This window comes from Dendropsophus ebraccatus, chromosome 1, assembly GCF_027789765.1.
Source record: "Dendropsophus ebraccatus isolate aDenEbr1 chromosome 1, aDenEbr1.pat, whole genome shotgun sequence".
Lineage (NCBI taxonomy): Eukaryota > Metazoa > Chordata > Amphibia > Anura > Hylidae > Dendropsophus > Dendropsophus ebraccatus.
Window position 1 is genome coordinate 148885369 of NC_091454.1, and position 24018 is coordinate 148909386.

Consider the following 24018-nt stretch of genomic DNA (forward strand, 5'->3'; position numbering starts at 1 on the left):
CATCTGGCCGCATGTCTATTTTTCCCAAGGCCCATAGTTTTAGCCGCACATGTACGGCGGTGTACGAAATGCGTCCGGACTCGTACGCAGTGTGAACATAGCCTTAGACTGTTAATAGAATTAACCCCTTAAAGAGGACCTGTCACCCCCCGTGCCGGGGTGACAGGCTCCCGACCCCCGCTGGAGCACCCTATATTCACCTGATCCCGCCGGGTCCCGCTTCTGGAGGTGGTCAGGTGACTGAGATATGAGTGCCCGAAGCCCAGCGCGTGCTCCTCAGATGAGTCCAACGCTCATAGAGAATGACAGGCGAGTCCGACGCTCCGTCATTCTCTATGAGTGTTGCACTCATCTGAGGAGCGTGCGGGATCAGGTGAGTATAGGGTGCTCTAGCGGGGTCGGGAGCCTGTCACCCCGGCACGGGGGGTGACAGGTTCCCTTTAAGGACGGAGCCTGAAATGGCCATAAGGATAGGGACAATTGTCACTTTTGCATTTTTGTTTTTTCCTCCTCTCCTTCTAAGACCCATAACCCATAACCAGGCCATGTGAGGGCTTGTTTTTTTCAGGAGCAGGTGTACTTTGTAATGGCATCTTTCAATCTGCCATTGAATGAATGACGGAACCCCCAAAATATCATTTATGGGGTGAACTTGGGTCAAAAAATGCGATTTGGGGGGCTTCCACGTTTACGTAATCCACTTTGCGGTAAAACTGGCATTTTCCTTTATTTTATAGGTCAGTCTGAACACGGTGATATGCAGGTTTACTAGGTTTTCTTACGTTTTACTATTTTTATTAGCAGTAAAACTTTTTTTTTTTCAAATAGGCATATTTAAAATTGTCCTATTGTGACTCCTATAGCGCATTTATTTTTTCACCTACGGGGTAGTATGGGGTGTCATTTTTTGCGTCATGATCTCTAGTTTTATTAGTAACATTTTTCTCTAGATCAAATGTATTGATCGCTTTTTATTAAATTTTTTATACATAAAATGTCATAAAAAAAAGCAATCTCTTTTTTTTTCACGTCGTTCACCGTGCGGGAAAAGTAATGTTTTATTTTAATCGGACGATTACGCGCACTACGGTGTATAATTTGTTAATTAACTTTATTACTTTTTATGTGTTTTATGTATGCAATAGGAAGGGGGGGTGATTTACACTTTTATTGGGGGAGGGGCTTTGGGGCACTTTGTAAAACTTTTATTTATTTATTCTTTTACACTTTTATAGTTCCCTTAGGGAACTATCACTTACATATATTAGATTAGTAACACTGATCCCTGCTATGCCATAGTATTGCAGGGATCAGTGTTATCTGTGATCTTCTGATTCAGCCTGCCTGTGATCGCGGCGGCCCGCCATTGAGGGTGAGGGCCTGACTGCAGATAGCAGCCGGTCCTCACCCGGTATGGGGCGGGCTCAGCTCGTGAGCCCGCTCCATAGCCTGGGACTGCGCCAGGGCGTACATTTACGTCCTCCTGCGTTAAATCCCAGGCAGTGAGGGCGTAAATGTATGCCCGTTGTCGTTAAGGGGTTAAGACTCCAGGGGTTATTTCTCCATTTGAAGAGGTTAAGAAATCAAATTATTCTTTGGAATGATAGTATTATAGCTAATTTAATGTCTTTGTTTCTCAAGCTATAAATCACTGGATTTAACATTGGTAGTACCACTGTATAAAACACAGTTGCTATATTTATATTATTTCTAGAGGATGGAGATTTTGGACTAAGATACACATAAAGAACTGTGCTATAAAGTAATGTTACTGCTATGATATGGGAGGCACATGTAGAGTATGCTTTTTGCCTCCCTTCTGGAGTTGTAATTTTTAGAATGGTTACAAAAATCGACGCATACGACCCAAGAATGAGCGCAACGGAAGGCGCAGTGACCAAAGATGAAAAAAAAAATAGCACAATTTCATTTATTGTAGTGTCTGTACAAGAGATACTTAATAATGGAGGAAAATCACAAACAAAATGTTGGAGGATATTAGACGAACAGAAAGAAAGATGAAAGGTGCAGCAAGTCTCTATTAGAGAATGAAGGATTCCAGTGCTATAAGCTCCAAGCATCAATCCCAGGCATGTCTTTTCCTGCATTATTATGCTATAGTTTAATGGGCTACAGATTGCCACATAACGGTCATAAGCCATAACAGCAAAAAGGATACATTCAGTACTCCCGAGTGCACAAAAAATGAAGAGTTGTATGGCACAACCAAAATAAGAAATTGATGTCTTACTGAAGTACAGGCCCATTAGCATCTTTGGAGCAATATCTGAAGCATACACAATATCTATAACAGAGAGGTTGCTCAAAAAAAAGTACATGGGTGTATGGAACTTTATATTAGTATAGACAAGGTAAATGATCCCAATGTTTCCCAAAATTGAAATAATATAAATAATTAAAAACATAAAAAATAAACATATATTTTGGTAACGTCTACCAGAAAAACCCATAAGGACAAATTCATGTATCAAGGAGTGGTTGTTGTCTTTAGAAATTTCCATTGATAATTTACAAAAAAATCTCTGCAAAACATAAAAAGATGTAAATCAGCATAGATCCATTTTTTTTTTATTTTGAGAGTCTACTACTCACAAAGTACAGAAATTTCAAAGCAAACCCTAGATCCCTATAGCAAAGCCATCCTGGCAACTTAACCCTTTCCCGCAGGAGGACGTAACTGTACGTCCTCTCGCGGGTGCGGGCGTTCAGAGCGGGGCCGCGCGGCCCGCACGGCGGTCCGATCGCCGTGCCTGCTAATACAGTAATCAGATGCAGCTGTCAAACATGACAGCTGCATCCGATTACCGGACGCAGCTTATCCCTGGTGTCTAGGGGCGGAGATCGCTCCTCCGGTACGTTGTCCCGGAGGAGCGATCTCCGTAACTGAAGCCGGCTGGGGACCGCTCCAAGATGCCGCCGTCCCCGGCCGGCACCCGTTTACTTCCGGCTGCAGCAGCCGAAAGCAAGCGAGTGCCTATCTCATGGATCTCTGCAGCATTTCTATGCTGCAGAGATCTCTATGAGAGATCAAAGTGTATATACTAGAAGTCCCCCAGGGGGGCTTCTAGTATATGTGTATAAAAAAAGAAAAAAGTATTGTTATTAATAACAAGCCCCCTCCCCTAATAAAAGTCTGAATCACCCCCCTGTTCCCAGGTTTTAAATAAAAGTAAATAAATAAATAAATAAACATGTTTGCTATCGCCGCGTGCGTATTCGCCCGAACTATTAATTTATCACATTCCTGATCTCGTACAGTAAACGGCGTCAGCGCAAAAAATCCCAAAGTGCAAAATTGCGCATTTTTGGTCTAATCAAATCCAGAAAAAATGTAATAAAAAGCGATCAAAAAGACGTATATGCGCAATCAAGGTATCAATAGAAAGTAAACATCATGGCGCAAAAAATGACACCTCACACAGCCCCATAGACCAAAGGATAAAAGCGTTATAAGCCTGGGAATAGAGCGATTTTAAGGAACGTATATTTGTTAACAATGGTTTGAATTTTTTACAGGCCATCAGATACAATATAAGTTATACATGTTATATATCGTTTTAATCGTAACGACTTGAGGAATATGCATAACAAGTCAGTTTTACCCCAGGGTGAATGGCGTAAAAACACATTCCCCCCAAATAAAAGAAATGCGTTTTTTTTTCAATTTCACCACACTTTGAATTTTTTTCTGGTTTCGTAGTGTACTTTATGCAAAAATTCAGCCTGTCATTGCAAAGTACAATTAGTGACGCAAAAAATAAGGGCTCATGTGGGTCTGTAGGTGTAAAAATGCAAGTGCTATGGCCTATTAAGCACAAGGAGGAAAAAACGAAAACGCAAAAACAAAAATTAGCCTGGTCCCGAAGGGGTTAAGGGTTCAGTAATACGATAAGTAATTCTTTTGTCAAAAATAGTATAGCAAATAATCATACAACACAGTGAAGAGGTAGAAGAGGTAAAAGAGGTGACTGGGTTCCCGGGGAAATATTGAACCCATGAAGCTACCATGTGACGTCTCTTGGAAGAAGCCTCCAGAAGCCCCCAGACGGCATCACTCAAAGGTTGTAAGAGGTTTAAAGTGCCAGTTTCTGTGTTTTGTGGGTTCATATTTGTTTCTAAAAGGTGTAGTGGTGCTTTAAAAATAAGCCATAATTATCCTCCATTACTGATGCTCCTCAGCCCCCTAGCTTTGTGGTTCTCCGCTGCTTTTTGTTTTTTTTTCTGGAATCTCAACCCTGTAGGAAATGCTCAGTCAGCCAATTCTGAGACTGTGTGAACTTTAGACTAAAGGACCACACCCTGGAAAAGATTTATTATGATTAGTAAGAACCATATAGCCACAACCCAAAAATTTAAAATAACCTTGTAATTTGTCCTATGTTTATTTATATCTGATCGCGCTCCTCAGTTATATCGCTATATCCACATTGGTAGTGAATCGATAATAGATAACACCAAGTTGATATATTCCTATACATATTCACAGGGTAGCGCTGAAAGTGCGCGTCATATACACATATAACCTTGTAATTTGCATGTCCTGTCTGTGGTAATAAGAGAAAGCTGCAATCTGTACAGCATTGCGGTGACAAGTAGATAAATAAATAGATAGATAGATCAGACAATAGCTGCTCCTTGTGAAATGACCTCTTCACAGGTCACAGAGCACGCTCAGTAATGTTCCACATTCATGGTGACAGACTCTGCCTATTGTCTATGTCCCTGAGTCTTACTGTAAAGCATGTCACTAAATGCTGTTAAAAACAGCCCAGGCAAAATTAGAGCCTCTATAACAGTGTATAAAAAGGGAAATAAAAAAAATTACAGTCAGAAAACAGAAACAGATTAAAATAAAAGAACAATTTTTAGTATCTGACTCTAATCAGTAAAAGAAAATTTAGGTGACACCTGCCCTTTAATGAAGCCAAACAAAAACCAAGCTTGGACATCCAAACAGATGAGAAGCAGTCATGAAGTGTGGATGAGTGGTTAAAAGAGAGATTCCGGGATGGATCACTAATCTGCATTGGCTAAGGAGATGCTGGAACATTTGTCTGGTGCCATTCTAATGAAACATATAAAGATACCTGACACATATTATCTATATAGCACATAAGTTGTGTAGATAACAATGCCCGCTGTCACTTAAAAAGCCAGCTGCTGTATGTTCATTTATTTATTTTTTGCTTTTTGTGTGATTTATATTTGTATAGTTTTCCTACATTAATTAATCCCCATAGAATAAAGTATTTCAGAGGCAAGCATAATTGACCCCAGGATAATAAATAATTATAGAAATTATTTGTTCTATGCAGCACCTATACATTTTGGAGAAAATATCAAAATGCTGCCAGTAAATTTTAACAAGCATTTTAAAAATGTTTCATTTTTTTTCAAACAGTAAGAACCCAAAGACTTTACTTGTCTGTGACAAGCAAATCCAGCTATAAATGTCAAAGATTTTTTCTCCACTGTACTGTATGTATGGGAATGGTCAGGAACATTACTAAACTCTAGGGACCTAGGGCACCTCAGGACACTGGTGTGGGTGGTGGCCAGACAACACAAGTAAAGTGCTTCATTTAAACATTGCTATCCAAAAGAATGTGTTCCATCCAATGTATCTATCTGAAAAAAGAGCTAGGGTCTATTTTTTTGGGTAGGCCCTATTTTCGGAGAAAATAAGAAATACACTCCCCTACACTGTAGCTCCACTCTGTATGGTAGTTAACTGTCATACTGTATGTCTCACTGTTGTCGAGCTCTGTAGTTGTCCCCCCATACTGTATAAATCCCCCCCTCTGCAGGTAGTCCCTTTACTTTATAACCCACCCCCCCAGTTGGCCCACGTACCCTCCATTCCCCTATATTCAATGTCCCCTACTGTGCATCTTCTTACCACTCCTGCCTCTTGCAGCTTGTGATGAACAGATGGGGGCGAAGCATAACAAGTCATGGAACTGGTTGGTTGATGCTCATAGGCATGTGGTTGGCATGTGTTTGATCCTTACCTTGCCTGGTCTCCCTGCCAGTTAGTATGTCTGACCACAGGTGTTGTCATGGAGGTCAGGGGGCTGGTCCAATCACGTTCTAGACAGGGTCCCTGACCAGGGGCGGATTAACTTTACCATAGGCCCGGGGCTGTTCACCAAGCCTGGGCCCCCCCACCTCACTGTAACTATGGCGGCACTAGCGTGGCGTTCATAGTACAGGACAGATAATGTCATGATGTCCTGATTTGTGCAAAATTGCCATAAAAAAACAGTGAATCATGCAAATTATGGTGGAAGTGTAGCCAGGAGACAGTACACCACTGAAAGTATAAGTCTTTTTGGGTGGTCATGGGCCTCCCAGGAGCTCAGGGCCCCGGGCTGCCGCCCGAAACGCCCCTATTATAATCCACTACTGTCCCTGACCTCCTATAGAACATGGTTTGTTAAGATGTTTTTGTTAGCTATTAGTCTTTCTGAGTGTGCTAAGCGTACCCTGTACATTTATATCTCTGTATCTCTATACCTGGTTCATCTAATCTTGACTCCCGTACCTCTGACTACTCTTTGGTTCTAACTCTGTACCATGTTATCTGTCAGGTTTTACCCTGACCCATATGACCATCTCTTGGTGTTTTCTTCTTTCTTGTGTCCGTTTTGTGTTTTACATCTTAGGCCCTGGTTAGGGGGCATCACCCAGTTGCCTGCCACTGCCAAGGGCTGTTGAAGCAATTTGACATCTGTGCAAGGCAAGTCCAGGGCTCACTGTTTGTGTTCCCCCTGTACCCTTTCTATTCGTCCTGTGGCAGCCTATCTGACATATGATGTTTGGATGTGTGTGTTTATGTGTAATACTTCTAAATACTTAAACATTTGTGTCAATTCAATAAAAACTGCAAAAATGTAACAGAAACGCCATGCATAAACACAGCCTTAAAGAGATTAAGGTGTGATTACATGCTGCCTTGTTGTGCTGAATCTGCCACCTCACCTCACCAAGAGTCTGCATTGAAATTAGATGTTCTGCAACACCATTGGACGTATAACTGTCAGGAGTGCTGGGGGAGGGGCGTAGGCAGGGACTTTGATGCATCCTGAGACTTCAGAGGATGTGTTGTCTATGAAGAAAGGGAGGAGCCAGCAAACTGTAGAAAATACTCATTTTGTAGTTCTACTGTTTTTCATTTCCTGTTAGTTGTGAATCACACAAAATCCCCTAAAGTCTGGACTACTAGTGATAACACTACTTTAGTAAGTTATAAATCTTGGGGTGATAGTTTAACTTAAATATAATTTTCTTATGCCGGAGTACCCCTTTAGGATTCTTGGCTTTTAGTGTGCCACTCTTGTGTGTCAAACATAAGTGTTGAGTGTTGTACATTTTGCTATCCTTTCTGGGGCAAACATAATAAATATTTGAACAATGTGCCATATTTCAAGCACATATGGAGCCAAATTTCTGGTGCTTCAGGCATAGTAAATATTGTGTGAACTCAACTTCATGTTGTAACATACTTGTACACATTCCCACAGCATACTAAGCAGGTCTGTGGCATCAAAGGGAGCATGGTCTCCTTACCCAGGCGACCAGCTCTCATGAACGCCGGGCTGGTCAGCCTATCAGTAAATGTAAATGTAGGGATCACCACCCAGTTAGGGAATGCCATTTAGGGTGGATCATCCAACTAGGTAGGGATGGTGGTTTGGGTACAGTTTTGGACTGCAGTGTCCCTCTTGTCTAATACTCGCTTAAGATCAATAGTTGTGTTAGCAGCAGTACTCCTGTTCCTAGTTGTAATGTAATCTGCTGACAGTCCTTCTCTATTATAACATCACTTACATTGATAAAGATAAAGAAGTCAAAATGTAGACATGAATATATTGGTAAATTGGCATACAAGCTATTCTACAAACTTAAGTAATTTTATGGTTCTTTAATAAGTGTTTTCCCAAGGAATTCTGTTGTCTTTGTAAAATGGTGTATAAGCATGTTTTTTTTATTTTTTTATTTATACACATAGAGGTCAGATTTGTTGTGACATATAGGGGGGCATATAGGGGGAGTGTATATTTTGTTTCAATATCTTGTGACTAATTTTTAAAATGTAGTACTGCCATAGTGAATGTATCTAAGTAAAAAGTCACAAAAAAAGCAAAAATTGCATTGCAAAAGCATAATCACCTGGTATTAATCAGACGTAGGCCTGTACCTGTTTGTGCGACTTTTTAAAAAGTTTCAAATGATAAATTGGGCGCTAATTCCGGTTTATGCAAACATTTGTGTGAATACTCAAAACGGGCAGATAAAAAAAAAAGTCACATCGAAAAAAATTTTTGCCTGTCGAATACTGATTCGTAAATAGAACTTAAAAATAGTTGCAAATTTCCTTCATAGTATTAAAAGGGTATGTGATGAAGTCACAACTCGGTGGCGAATGCTTATCCTGGCTGATAGAAATCCCACTCAGTCAATCAGTAACTGATCAGCCAATCAGTGACTGCTACGACATCCCGCCCTAGTCACTGTCTGGCTGGGTGGCCAGTCCATCAGCTGGGTCATGACCCCAGCTTTGGTGGATATTCGGTAGTGGCGATCCAGCATTGGAGAAGCACAGGAAGAGGTGAGTTGGTGTAGTTTTTTTTATGTTCTACTGCTGTTAGAACAATGTTGCCCCTGGCCGGACTTCTTTAATTATTCCTTCCTCCTGAATGACATTTCACTATAATAGTTGATGTTAAAGCAGATTTAATGTCTTTATTTCTCAAACTATAAATCAATGGATTTAACATGGGTAAGATGACAGTATAAAAGATGGTGGCCATGTGCACATTGTCTGTAGAAGACAGAGATTTGGGACTGACATACACAGAGAGCAATGTACCATAAAATAGTGTTACTGCTGTGATATGAGAGGAACATGTAGAAAAAGCCTTCTGTCTTCCCCCTGCAGCTGTTATTTTTAGAACCACAATAAAAATGGAGCCATATGACACCAGAATGAATATGATGCAAGGTATAATGATAGAGGATGAACAAATGAATATAATCATTTCATTTACTGTAGTGTCTGAACAGGAGATCTTTAATAAAGGAGGGAAATCGCAGACGAAATGATGGAGGACGTTCGACTCACAGAAGGAAAGACGAAAAGTGCAACAAATCTCTATTAGGGAATGCAGAAAACCAGGAACATAGGCTACAAGCACTAGTATCAGACATGTCTTCTGCTGCATTAATATGTTGTAGGTTAACGGGTTACAGATTGCCATGTAACGGTCATAAGCCATAACAGCAAAAAGGATACATTCAGTACTTCCAAGAGCACAGTATAGGAAAAGCTGTATAGCACAGCCAAGATAAGAAATAGACTTTTGATTAAAAATGAGACCAACAAGAATTTTTGGAACAATATTTGAGGAATACACAAGATCTATAAGAGACAAGTTACTTATGAAAAAGTACATTGGAATATGAAATTTCACATTATGAGATACAAGAATCAATATTCCTGCATTTCCCCAAACAGAAATTAGATAAATGAATAAAAACATTAAGCTCAAAAATATTCTTAGATCAGATCTTTCAGAGAATCCAGTGAGAATGAATTCATGTACAAAGGAATAGTTGCTTGTTTTTGATAATCCCATGAGGAATGTGATCAGGAAACCTGAAACATAAAACAGATTTCAACATTAGTACCTGTACACTAATAAAAGGGCTTATTCTCACGTTCCATGAAACACACGGAACCTACGGATGGGTAAGCCATGTAGTGGAATGTATAACGCCTGGCATCATGTATCAATATAAAGCTGGGAGCAGGGAAAGTGTTTAAATCTTTGCTGAACTTTAATGACACAGCCGTGCTACTGTAATAAGCAAAAAAAAAAAAAAAAAAAAAAAAAAGGCAATTTTTAAACCAACTTTTATGACTTTTTTTTTTTACAATAATTACAGTTTTTTGTACAATGTGTGAACATAGCTTTACAGTCAAACTTCATTGTCCATTGAAATTCCAAACTATAACTGGCAGTAGAATTTAGTACATGTTTACACACTGCAAGCAGTTACGGGGAAAATGGTATTAGTTAGTTTTTGTTTTTTTTTGGGGGGGGGGGAGACTCATTAGAGTGGGAGGCTGGGAGCGAAGGGTGTGAGTTTGAAACTTAGATAATTACTTTTAAATATTTGTATCCCTTTGATGACAGTACGGGATACTTATCTGTAAAAGTGTATGTCTTTTATGTGACTAAAATTTAATTAAGAAAAAATAAATAAATGGGCTAAGTGTTTGGCTGAATGTTGCTGCCTGTTAAATTAGAGATCATAGACATGCAACGTGGTAAATGAGCCCAATGGTTTCCCAAAATTGAAATAATATAAATAAAAACATAAAAAATAAACATATATATAGAAAAGCCCATACGGACAAACTCATTTATCAAGAAGTGGTTGTTGTCTTTAGAAATTTCCATTGATAATTTACAACAAAATCTCTGCAAAACAAAAAAAGATGTAAATCAGCATAGACCCATTTTTTTTAATATATTGAGAATCTACTCCTCACAATTAAGTACAGAAATTTCAAGACAAACCCTAGATCCCTATAGCAGAGCCATCCTGGGAACTTCGCTAAGGCAGTAAGTAATTCTTTAGTCAAAAATAGTGTAGCAAATAATCATGTAACACAGTGAAGATGTAAGAGAGAGAAGAGGTAGAAGAGGTGACTGGGTTCCCGAGGAAATATGGAACCCATGAAGCTACCATGTGCGGTCTTGTAGATAGAAGCCCTCAAGACTGCGTCACTCAAAGGTTGTAAGAGGTCTAAAATGCCAGTTTCTGTGCATTGTATGTGCACATTTGTTTCTAAAAGATGTAGGTTTCTTTAAAAATAAGCCATAATTATCCCCCATAACTGGTGTTCCTCAGCCCCCTAGCTTTGTTGTTCTCTTCTGCTTTTTGTTTTTTGTCAGCCAATTCTGAGACGGTGTAAACTTTAGACTAATGGACCACACTCTGGATAAAACTCATTGTGATTACTAACTAAAAAATATGAAATAACTTTGTTATTTTCATGTCCTGTTTGTGGTGATAAGAGGAAGCTGCAGTAAAGCAATCTGTACAGCATTCCAGTGACATCAGTAGATAGAGGAGACAATAGCAGCTCCTTGTTAAATGACATTCATCTCAAGGTAACTGACTCTGTCTTTTGTTGTCTATGTCCATGGGTCTTACTGTGAAGCATGTCAATAAATGCTGTTAAAAACAGCCCAGGCAAGATTGGAGCCTCTATAACAATGTACAAAAAGTTAAATAAAAAATTACAGAAACAGATTAGAATAAAAGAACATTTTTTCGTATCTAACTAATCAGTAAAAGAAAATTTAGTTGACACATGCCCTTTAATAAAGCCAAACAAAAACCAAGCTCGGACATCCAAACAGATGAGAAGCAGTCATGAAGTGTGGATAACTGGAAAAAAAAAAAGAGATTCCAGGATGGATCACTAATCTGCGTTGGCTAAGGAGATGATGCTTGAACATTTGTCTGGTGCCATTCTAATGAAACATATAAAGGTACTTGCCTATAGATAAATCACCCAAAATGTTTCTATTTATTCCCAGGTTATCATTTGTGCAGTAATATTTGTAGAAAACAATATCTAACTACTGTATAATATTTAAAGCACATATTATCTATATCGCACATAAGTTGTGTAAATAGCAATGCCCGTTGTCACTTAAAAAGCCAGCTGCTTTATGTTCTTTTTTTTTGCTTTGTGTGATTTATATTTATATAGTTTCCCTACATTAATTAATCCCCATAGAATAAAGTATTTCAGAGGGAGACAAGCATAATTGACCCCAGGATAATAAATAATTCTAGAAATTATTTGTTTTATGCAGCACCTACACATTTTAGAGAAAATATCAAAATGCTGCTAGTAAAATTTAAAAAGTAGCATTTTTAAAATATGTTGCATATTTTTTTCAAACAGCAAGAACCTAAAGGCTTTACTTGTCTGTGACAAGCAAATCCAGATATATTTATCAGCTATAAATGCCGAAGATTTTTTCTCCACTGTACTACCCCTGTATGGCAATGGTCAGGAATAGAGATGAGCAAGTATTAAAATGCGGAAAACACGGAAATGGACAGGAAACAGCAGGGGCAGCATGCATGGAGTCTCTGGGGCTGGCGAATCGCAAAATTATGCCAAATTATGGGCAACAGCCGGGTGGTGGCCCTAAAAACAAGATGGGCAAGGCACATGTGCTGGCAGTTGTTAGGAAAGCACCCAACTAGGTGCAACGAAGCATGGCAGTGACAACAGAGTGACCAAGCTAGACTGAGGTAGCAGCTGAACCACTCAAAAAATTAGCCTGACACAGCATGGCGGTAAGAACACAGTAAACCACTTAGATGAGGTAGCAGCTGAACCACCCAAAGATTAAGCTTGGCACAGCATGGCGGTGAGCACACAGTGAACAAGTTAGACTGAGTTAGCATCTAAACCACCCCAAAATTGAGCCTGACTCAGCATGGCGGTGAAAATACAGTGAACCAGTTAGACTAAGGTAGCATCTGAACCACCCAAAAATTTATCGTAACACAGCATGGTGGAGATAAGAGTGAACAAGTTAGATGAGGTAGCAGTTGAACCTCCCAAAAATTAAGCCTGACAGAGATTAGCGTTGACAGCAGAGTGAACAAGTTAGATGAGGCAGCAGTTGTACCTCCCAAAAATAATCAATCAATCAAAATAAAAAATTAGGCCTGACACAGCATGGAGGTGAGAACTCAGTGAACAAGGTAGATGAGGCAGGCGTGGAACCTCTCAAAAATTATGCCTGACACAGCATGGCGGTGAGAACTCAGTGAACAATGTACATGAGGCAGGTGTTCAACCTCCCAAAAATTAGGCCTGACACAGCATGGCGGTGAGAACTGAGTGACCAAGATAGATGAGGCAGGCATTCAACCTCCCAAAAATAATGCCTTACACACAGTGGTGGATTAAATGTAGCCTGGGCCCCGGGCTGTCCACCCAACCAGCCCCCCCCGGTCAATCTGCCTAAACCGCCCACATTATAATCCGCTACTGCCCCCCACCCCCCCACGCTGTCCCCAATAAATACTGCCTGCCTCCCCTCCCTGCTGGCCCCAATAAACATAATGTTTGGTCCCTTGCTGCTACCCCCAGTAAGCATTTTCCACCCCACCTCTGCTGCCCCCAATAAACATATTGCCACTTGTTCACCCGCTGTTGCCCCCAACAAACATATTGCCACCTGGTTTCCTGCTGTTGCCCCCCCCCCCAAGGTCACAGCTGCACAGAGGTTGTCAGGAGAGGAGGGGGCTGATCTTATAGGGGAGGTCACAGGGTCACAGCAGCACAGAGGATGTCAGGTGAGGAGGGTGCTGATCTTATAGGGGAGGTCACAGCAGCACAGAAGATGTCAGGAGAGGAAGGTGCTAATCCTATAGGGGAGGTCACAGCAGCACAGAGGATGTCAGGAGAGGAGGGTGCTGATCTTATAGGGGAGTTCGCAGGGTCCCAGCAGCACAGAGGATGTCAGGAGAGGAGGATGCTGATCTATAGGGGAGGTCACAACAGCACAGAGAATGTCAGCTGGCCCCCTCTATAGCTGGCCCCCTCTTTCCCCCTTATAGATGGTCCCCCTCTTCCCCCCTTATAGATGGCCCCCTCTTATAGAGGGTCCCCCTCTTCTCCCCTTATAGATGGCCCCCTCTTATAGCTGGTCCCCCTCTTCTCCCCTTATAGACGGTCCCCCTCTTCTCCCCCTATAGATGGCCCCCTCTTATAGATGGTTCCCCTTCCCCCCCTTATAGATTGTTCCCCTCTTCCCCCCTCATAGATGGCCCCCCCCTCTTCCCTCTCCCCCCTATAGATGGTCCCCCTCTTTCCCCCTCATAGATGGTCCCCCTCTTCCCTCTCCCCCTCTCATAGATGGTCCCCCTCTTTCCCCCTCATAGCTGGCCCCCTCATAGATGGTCCCCCTCTTCCCTCTCCCCCCCCTCATAGATGGTCCCACTCCCCCCTCTCGTGCTCAGCAGATAACACACACACAAAAAACCCCACAACACAACTCACCTGCCATCCGTTCCCCCATCGAGCCTCTCGCCTCCTGGTCTGTCCCTGACTGATGTGCGGCTGCCGGGGGTGTCACATCCTATCCCCAGCAGTGCGCACATCAGAGAGCTCCCCGTGCGCCGGAAGTCACAGCCACAGGCGCACAGGGAGCTCTCTGATGCGCGCGCTGCAAAACAATGCTTGCGGTTACAAGAGAGGGCAGTGGCGGATTATAATGTGGGCGGCGTGGCATGGGTCCCCCAGGCGGCCGCCCAAACCTCCCACATTGTAATCCACTACTCCTTGCACAGCTTGGCAGTGAGAATTCAGTGAACAAGGTAGATGAGGCAGGCGTTCAACCTCCCAAACATTATGCCTTACACAGCATGGCGGTGAGAACTCAGTGAATAAGGTAGATGAGGCAGGCGTTCAACCTCCCAAAAATTAAGCCTGACACAGCATGGCGTTAAAAAACCAGTGAACAAGGTGGATGAGGTAGCAGTTGAATGTGCAAAAAATTAATCCTGACACGGTTGGCCCTTAGAAAAATTGGATGTTTGGTCAGGGTTTAGTTAAGAATAGAAACCGGAGGAGCAGAGGATATATGAAGAATTTTCATGTGAAGCTGCTTTCCTCTGTTAGTTAAATTGTGGTGAAATTCAGGCTTTATTCATTTTAATAAGCGTGAGCCTGTCAGCGCTGTCAGTTGACAGTCGGGTACGCTTATCAGTGATGATGCCACCAGCTGCACTGAAGGCCCGCTCTGACAACACACTAGCGGCAGGGCAGGCCAGCACCTCCAAGGTGTAAATCGCCAGTTCGGGCCATGTGTCCATGTGTCCAGTGATCACACAGGACGTTGGTATGGTCAGCTAGGTACTCCCTCACCATCTTTCTAAACACTTCCCCCCTACTCTGTCTAGACTGGGGACGGGTGACATAGTTTTGCTGGGGTGACATGAAATTGTCAAAGCCCTTGGAGAATGTTCCCCTTCCAGTGCTTGACAAGCTGCCTGCTCCACCCCTCCTCTCCCCCGCTTTTTGGCCCACAGAACTACGTCCTCTGGCGCTAGTGGTGTCAGATGGGAACAGTGTCGGACTGGAGTGCCTTGGGCCCACCAGGGGAAATCTTTCTTGGGGCCCACCCTTCAGCCACCATACTTATCTATGGTAACACTAAAGGGGTAGTGCGGTGTAAAGCATTACATGTGTCCAAGGGTCCAAGGGTCCAGTTACACAGCGTGATATGGGGCAGTGTAGGGCTGCAAACGATTGCTAATCAGCAGTGCAGGAATATATAGAGATGTGCAGCCGACAGCAATGATTTTTACAGATGCAAAAAAGATCATTTGCTTGTCAGCTGATCTCTGGCACTTTTACATGGGGCTTCCTAGGAGCGCTTATTACCAATAATTGGCCCGTATAATCGGGCTATACGACAATTTTCTTTGTATGATAACGCTGTATACTTAGATACATAGGTCATACAGCCACCAATAACACCAGTATATAAAGAGCAAATATCCCCACACATATTACCGCCATACTATTACTGACCAAATACAGTATACCAAGACTGATATTACCAATAATACCAGTATATAGGAGGGAAATAGAATCACCATACATATTACCGCCATACTGTTACTGACCAGATCCTGTGTACTATGACCAATAATACCAGTACACAAGGGGGGAAATAATACCGCCACACCACAACCATCACCACCATATTGTTACTGACTAAATCCAGTTTACTAAATTCAATAAAACACAGTACCAGATAAGTAACAAATAATACCACCACGCCATACTGACTAACACCACCGCTGCTACTGAATAACGCCACCACATACTGACTAACACCATCGCTGATACTGACTACCACCACCACATACTGACTAACATCACCACTGATACTGAATAATATTCACTGTGCACAGATCACTATCACCTCATTCTGTCATATAGAGGTGGACGCAGCTCTACACAGGCTTTATACACCATATACATTACAGTGCAGTTATATCAAGTGACTCACAGGGGACGTCTTCTCCGATTGTAGCTCTTCCCTTTTCATTTTCTTCTCCATCCATCCTGGGCCGTTATAAGAACTTTTTCGAGCCACGAATCCACAGAATCTGCCAGAAAGACATATTAGGCTCCTCACTCTGGCACCATCCTCATCTCTTTACAATATATATATCCCTTATAGTATGTGCCTGCTCTGTGTAGACACCTTATAGATTGCACCCCTCTGCCTCCCTTATAGATGTCTCTTGGTGTTGTCCATCCCTCATATAGCCCCCAGTGCTGTCCATCCCCTATATAGCCCCCAGTGCTGTCCATCCCCTATATAGCCCCCTTATGTTGTCCAGCCCCCCCATATAGCCCCCTTATGTTGTCCAGCCCCCCCATATAGCCCCCTTATGTTGTCCAGATCCCCCCCCATATAGCCCCTTATGTTGTCCAGCCCAGCTCCCCTCCCTCCCCATATAGCCCCCTTATGTTGTTCAGCTCCCCCCTCCCCATATAGCCCCCTTATGTTGTTCAGCTCCCCCCCTTATGTTGTTCGGCCCAGCTCCCCCCTCCTCATATAGCCCCCTTATGTTGTTCAGCTCCCCCCTCCTCATATAGCCCCCTTATGTTGTTCAGCCCAGCTCCCCCTTCCCATATATCCCCCTTATGTTGTTCAGCCCAGCTCCCCATATAGCCCCCTTATGTTGTTCAGCTCCCCCCTCCTCATATAGCCCCCTTATGTTGTTCAGCTCCCCCCTCCTCATATAGCCCCCTTATGTTGTTCAGCCCAGCTCCCCCTCCCCATATAGCCCCCTTATGTTGTTCAGCTCCCCCTCCCCATATAGCCCCCTTATGTTGTCAGCCTCCCCCTCCTCATATAGCCCCCTATGTTGTCAGCCTCTCCCCCTCCTCATATAGCCCCCTATGTTGTCAGCCTCTCCCCCTCCTCATATAGCCCCCTATGTTGTCAGCCTCTCCCCCTCCTCATATAGCCCCCTATGTTGTCAGCCTCTCCCCCTCCTCATATAGTCCCCCATGTTGTCAGCCTCTCCCCCTCCTCATATAGCCCCCTATGTTGTCAGCCTCTCCCCCTCCTCATATAGCCCCCTATGTTGTCAGCCTCTCCCCCTCCTCATATAGCCCCCTATGTTGTCAGCCTCTCCCCCTCCTCATATAGCCCCCTATGTTGTCAGCCTCTCCCCCTCCTCATATAGCCCCCTATGTTGTCAGCCTCTCCCCCTCCTCATATAGCCCCCTATGTTGTCAGCCTCCCCCTTCCTCATATAGCCCCCTATGTTGTCAGCCTCTCCCCCTCCTCATATAGCCCCCCATGTTGTCCAGCTCCCCCTCCTCATATAGCCCCCTATGTTGTCAGCCTCCCCCCTCCTCATATAGCCCCCTATGTTGTCAGCCTCTCCCCCTCCTCATATAGCCCCCTATGTTGTCCAGCTCCCCCCTCCCCATATAGCCCCCTATGTTGTCCAGCTCCCCCCTCCCCATATAGCCCCCTATGTTGTCCAGCTCCCCCCTCCCCATATAGCCCCCTTATGTGGCCCAGCTCCCCCCTCCCCATATAGCCCCCTATGTTGTCCAGCTCCCCCCTCCCCATATAGCCCCCTTATGTGGCCCAGCTCCCCCCTCTGATTTAAAAAAAAAAACCAACAACACATAACTCACCTTACCACACGCTCCCCCGTCGCTGGTCTCTTCTCTCTTCACCGCCCGACGAGCAGCTCTGCTGTGGAGTCCCGGCCAGCGCGCACCACTGAACTCAGTGTGTGACTCGGCGGCTGGGACTTCCGGTTCAGGGCGCGCATACCGGAAGTCCCAGCCACCGCGGCGCACACTGAGGTCAGTGATACGCGCTGACCAGGACACAACAGAGCTGCTCCTCGGGCGGGACGGGGCGGAGGACACTCTTGTGATCGCAAGCGAAACGCTGCTTGCGGTCACAAGAGTGATTGACAGGGCGGGAAGCCTATGGCTTCTCGCGCTGTCAATCAGAATACTACATTTAACTGGAAGCGATTGTTGCGATCGCTTCCAGTTAAAAAGGAACCCGGCAACGGAGTGGGCCCCTGAGGAGCACAGGGCCCCGAGTGGGCCCCCCAGGAGCACAGGGCCCCGGCTGGGCTTGAGTGGAGACCTGCAGTCTCCAGCCCTGCAGTCTCCAGCCCTGTGTCCCCTGACTGGGGAGCGGGGCCTACCGGGGAAATCCCCGGCTCCCCGGTGGCCCAGTCCGAGCCTGGATGGGAAGTATTGTTTAAGCTTCTGCACCAGGGCCTGTTCATATTAATTGACTCTCATACTCCTTTCCTCTACAGGAATTAGAGTGGAAAAGTTCTGCTTGTACCGAGAGTCCAGGAGGGTGAACACCCAGTAATCGTTGTTGGCAAAAATGTTTTGCACGCGAGGGTCACGGGAAAGGCGGGCTAACATGAAGTCACCCATGTGCGCCAGACTCCCAACACGCAAGAATTCCCTCTCCTCAATAGGCTGACTCTCCATATCCTCCTCCTCCACCAAGTCCTCCTCTTCAGTCCATACACACTCAACAGATACAAAGGAAAAGTCCAGCACCAGGATTAGCAGATAAAAGCAATAATTCCTTCTTTATTTTCAAAACTTTACATAACAGGAATAAACATGGGATTGTTGAGCCGTTTTGGCGTCTCTCACGCCTTGTTCACAACATAGCATACCATATACAGTTCCCCACATCCTTATATGGGCGGTACTAAGCATCACATGTTAATTAGTTAAAATTACACACACATGGTTAAAAGTGCAAAGTTGAATACAAAGTATACACCTGTATACACAGGGACAAAATACAATTGGCAAAGAAATATACAGCATGATTTATATGAACCTTAGGGATGATAGACAAAAACCACTAGAGTAACAAAAACATACTAATGAAAGAAACAAAAATCTAGTATGTTAACCCTTTGAGGACCAGGCCCAAAATGACCCAGTGGACCGCGCAAATTTTGATCTTAGTGTTTCCGTTTTTCCCTCCTCCCCTTCTAAGAGCTCTAGCACTTTCAGTTTTTTATCTACAAGCCATGTAAGGGCTTATTTGTTACAGGAATAGTTGTACTTTGTAATGGCGTCATTCATTTTACCATTACATGTATGATGGAATTCCAAATATATTATTTATGAAGATATAAATAGGTGAAATCGCAAAAAAGAATGCAATATGGTAACGTTTGGGGGGTTCCTGTGTCTACGTAATGCACTATATGGTAACAGCGACATGATACTATTATTCTATAGGTCAGCCCGAACACAACCATATGCAGGTTTACGCAGATTCTCTAATGTTATATATTTTTTTTAAATGAAATCCTTTTTTTTGGCAATTAATTATAAATAAAATGGGCCTATTAAGACGCTTCTAACGGTTTTATTTTTTCACCTATGGGGCTGTATGGGGTGTAATTTTTTCCGCCATGATCTCTAGTTTTTATTAATACCATATTTGTGAAGATCGGACGTTTTGATCACTTTTTATTAATTTTTTTTTATATATAATGTAACATAAAATCGGTAATCCGCGCACTTTTTTCCCTCTTTTCATGTACGCCGTTTACCGTTCGCAATGACGCTTGTTATATTTTAATAGATCGGACAATTACGCACGCTACGGTATATTATATGTTTATTTGTTTATTTATTTTTATATGTTTTATTTATATAATGGGAAAGGGGGGTGATTTCAACTTTTATTGGGGGAGGGGTTTTGGGGTAGTGTGTTAGTGTTTTTAACTTTTTTTTTTTTACACATTTGAAGTCCCTTTGGGGGACTTCTACATACATTAGTTTGATTTCTACACTGATGAATGCTATGCCATAGGCATAGCATTGATCAGTGTTATCGGCGATCTGCTCATTGAGCCTGCCTGTGCAGGCTTAGTGTAGCAGATCGCCGATCGGACCGCACGGAGGCAGGTGAGAGACCTCCGGCAGTCCGTTTCAACGATCGGGACCCCCGCAGTCACACTGCGGGGGTCCCGATCGGTAAGTGACAGGGGACTCCCCCTGTCACTTACACTTAAACGCCGCGGTCGCGCCGCGATTGCAGCGTTTAAGGAGTTAATGACACGCGGCAGCGCGATCGCTGCAGCATGTCATTACCGGTGAGGTCCCGGCTGCTGATTGCAGCCGGCCCCCACCTGCTATGAAGCGCGCTCCGCTCAGGAGCACGCTTCATAGCGGGAGAAACACCCAGGGCGTACAGTTACGCCCTAGGTCGTCTGGGGACAGACTTCCATGGCGTAACTATACGCCCTGGGTCGTCTAAGGGTTAAAATTAAATCATGTCTTGAATTTAATCTATAAGGAAATCTGCTTCCCAATCTAAAGATCAAAAGGATTCTCTGTTAAAGAGTTTACGTTTTAGAGAGCCCCCTCTTTTTGATAGTACAGTATGTGCTGCCCTGGCTCCAGGCTTTGCCACGCTCCAACTGCAGATACAGTGGGTGAGCTGACCTCAACTAACTAACACTCAACAGATAAGGATTGAGCATAGGTACCCTCTTCAATCTCAGCAACAGATGTGAGGGTGGTCTGGCTATCAAGCGACACATTTTCTTCCCCTGTCTCCTGAGACAAGGGCAAAGTTTCAGACTTCAGGCTGAGCAGTGAGGTTTTCAGCGGGATGGTTACACTTAAAATGGCGGCATCCCGCTGACCATCTGTGTTGACTCTTCAAAGGGGCTCAATACCTGACAGATAGAAGACATCCATGTCCACTCCTCATTGTATATTTTAGGATGCTGACTAATCTGACTACCGCTTCTCTGCATTGCTTGTAAACCCTGGCTACCATGTGCAAGGTGGAATTCTATTGCATGGGCATGTCGCACAGCAGTCGCTGAGCTGGCAGTTGTAAACGCCTTTGCAATGCCCTAAAGGTGGCAGCATCTGTGGTATTCTGAAGATCTGCAAAATGGACTTATAAGGTACCAGAGACTTCTGTTTTATTTCCCTTGTGTTTGGAACTGCTGGACATTCCATAGAGGGATGAGCAGGATGCCCAGATTACACTGTGAAGGACTTGGTTTATGCTCAGCATAACACGGAAGTGGGTTGCGGTTTTCTTAATGGTGGTTAAGTATTTAAGTGTGTCAGTGTTGTTGTATACACATGCCTGAGGAAGGCTCTATCTTATTTGTGAGCCGAAACGCGTTGCGTCTGTCAATAAATACCGCTTGTTATGATATTATACCGCTTGGAGATTCTCCTTGGTGGTGTATGATATACTGAATTTCCCTACACCTGCGCCAGGCTTGTTTGGAAGGTTCTTTCCTGTCCCAGTTGGTTTCTGCTGGGAATTCGCTCTACTGCTACTGTAATAGGGAGGAGGAAGAATAGGAGGAAAAGGAGGAGATGAAGGACTATGACCGAGGTAGGCCCCACAAACCTCGGTGTGGGCAGCACATGAGCGGACCAAGGGTCAAACTCGGTCCCAGCCTCCACCAAGTTAACTCAATGTGCCAACAGGGACATATAGTGTCCCTGCCCGCCAGCACTTGTCCACGTGTCCGTGGTTAGGTGGACCTTGTCACTAACCGCGTTGGTCAGGGCACTGATGTTCTCTGACACGTGCTGGTGTAGGGCTGGGATGGCACACAGTGAAAAGTAGTGGCAGCTGGAGTACCGAGGGACAGCCACTGCCATGAGGTTCTGAAAAGCCTCTGTCTCTACCAGCCAATTGGGCAGCATCTCCATGCTCAGGAGTTTGCCTATGCGGACATTTAGGGCTTGTGCATATGGATAAGTGGCAGTGTATTTGCGCTTACATTCAAAGGTCTGCTGTAAGGACAGTTGAACGCTGCATTCGGACACCTGGAGGGTGTGGAGCATTGTGGAGGTAAAGGGGTGGGTGTAGGGCGGGAGGCGCTCGTGCCTGGGTCTGCTGGGTCCTTCCAATAGCTCAGCAGAGATCCCACAGGCTGCCGTGACAAAAACCCTCCCCCCCCCCCGACCCCCCCATTCGGAAATAGGATATTCTGCTCCTGCAGTGAAAAGCCTCAGACACGTACATTTGAGTCCCGCTACTTGCCGGCAGTTAAAGGTCGAAGGTTATCTGTGCAGGAGGCAATAGGGTTAAAGATCAGGAGACGGCACATCTGTGCCTTATCAGCTCCTGCACTGATAACCTACGATCTCTCTACTAAAGCTGTCAGTTGCGGGACTCCGATGTGCCTGTCTGAGGCTCCTCACTGCAGGAGGATAGTAAGTAAGACCCTGCTCCAGACCCCGCCACAGTGGGAGTTGCCGTGCATGGACTGAGCTCTCCCTCATTAGCCAGGAGAGAGCTTGTCGCCGAAGACCGCCCACAGGGGAGGGGAGGAACGGCAACGTTGTAGCATAATTCCGCCCACCTAATGAAGTGGGTGGCTCTGAACTGCATTTATCAACGCCCTGGTTTGTGACGTCACGAATCAAGATGGCACCGCGATTCGTGACTAAAGCAAATTCTTCAGGACTACACTACTTTCGGCGGGAATCAAGGCCCAGAAAAGTGTGGTAAGATAGCAGAATCGCTTAATAGAGTATATTAGGCACTGATCTAACTTTTCATTTGGGGCTCATATTCAAAAATTGTGTTTGCCTGGACTTCTACTTTAAAACGGAGCCAGGGGGCGTGTCGAGGCTGCTGAGAGAAATGGCCGCATGACCTAGCTGCTCCGTCCTCAAAGCTACTTCAGACGCTGATACCGCACACCGGCTTCACAAGCACCCAATCCGACATCGGAACACCCGCTCCACTTGCTGTGATGTTGAAGAGGGGGAGAGGAGACGCGCTGCAACGCAAATTGACTGACTATTACTTCCACTCGGGGAACCAAGATGCGCCGCTGCTGGAGACAGGGAGGAGGAGGCGGAGACAACACTGCAGTGCTCGCCCGGCGCCATGAGACACAGTAAGCTCCTGCCTCCCTCCAACAAATATGCTCCCCCCCATGAGCCTGACACCCTCAGTGACACAGGAGACTCAGAGGATGCCGCCTCGGGTTTCTCTGCTGCCCACCGCATCTGTCACACTGATGCTGCAGCACATGAATCTCCCTCCCCTCTACCTCTCCTTGCTAGTGCCAGCGCCAGCCCAGTAAAGCAAAGGCAGAAAATGGATGACACTACCCCTGATCCCACTGTCTCTCATCCAGCAGAGCCCTTTGACTGCATGCACGCTCTGCAAGTATCTGATAAGCCCATTAAATATAATTCACTGTAAGTGCTGATCCTTGCTCTGAGAGACTCTATACAGTACAGTACAACTTACAGTACATGAATTGGGCTCCAGGGTAGACCACCAGGAATCTAAGATTAAAGATATTATTGAGTCACACAATTCTCTTCTGGATTCTCATTCAGCCCTGGAAGATGAGGTTGCTTTCTTAAAGGGGAAGGTTACAGACCTGCAGGACAGGTCCCGGCATAATAAAATCAAAATCCGCGGCATTCCTGAGACTGTCCTTCCCTCTGAGCTTACCCAATATATCCAAAAATTGATCAAGGATGTCCTCCCAGATTGCTCCCACAGAGACCTAACTATTGACACAGCCTACAGGGTTCCCTGCCCCAGTACCTCGTGACACCCTGGCCAGGGTTCATTACTTTCATATAAAAGAGGAGTTTATGAATGCTACTAGGCGTAAAGAGAACATTCCTGATAAGTATAAGGACATCTCCATTTTCACAGACCTTTCGCTGTGACTCTTCAATGGAGGCGCTCCCTTGTTCCAGTCACTGCTACCTTGAGAAATGCCAACATCCCGTATAAGTGCGGGTACCCTAATCGTCTGATCATCACCAGGAATGATTCTTCCTTGATGGTAAAGACCATGGATGAGGGACTACAGTTTCTCTCCACTTGG

The 24018-nt window shown here is 44.5% G+C and overlaps 2 protein-coding genes across 2 annotated transcripts; both read right to left on the reverse strand.

Moving 5' to 3' along the window:
* Positions 1–1583: 1583 nt before the first annotated feature.
* Positions 1584–2522, reverse strand: LOC138783519 (olfactory receptor 5AR1-like). Its single transcript, XM_069958319.1, has one exon. It carries the CDS (start codon positions 2520–2522, stop codon positions 1584–1586), a length of 939 nt encoding a protein of 312 aa, XP_069814420.1.
* A 6177-nt stretch (positions 2523–8699) lies between these two features.
* LOC138783526 (olfactory receptor 5I1-like) lies at positions 8700–22000 on the reverse strand. The gene is made up of 3 exons (XM_069958331.1): positions 21707–22000; positions 18436–18676; positions 8700–9679 (listed from the first exon to the last, which is right to left on the reverse strand). The coding sequence occupies exons 1-3, from the start codon at positions 21998–22000 to the stop codon at positions 8700–8702; spliced, it is 1515 nt and encodes a 504-aa protein (XP_069814432.1).
* Positions 22001–24018: the final 2018 nt, after the last annotated feature.

What these genes read in the sequence shown, in the direction of transcription:
- LOC138783519 (XM_069958319.1), bottom strand. Translation starts at nt 2,522, where the DNA reads ATGGAAATTTCTAAAGACAACAACCACTCCTTGATACATGAATTTGTC.
- LOC138783526 (XM_069958331.1), bottom strand. Translation starts at nt 22,000, where the DNA reads ATGCTCCACACCCTCCAGGTGTCCGAATGCAGCGTTCAACTGTCCTTA. An exon ending in TCAGTGCCCTGACCAACGCG is followed by an intron (nt 18,677 to 21,706) that starts GTTAGTGACAAG and finishes GTATCTGTTGAG; the next exon opens with TGTGTATGGACTGAAGAGGA. An exon ending in AATTCCTGTAGAGGAAAGGA is followed by an intron (nt 9,680 to 18,435) that starts GTATGAGAGTCA and finishes TTTATGTTTCAG; the next exon opens with GTTTCCTGATCACATTCCTC.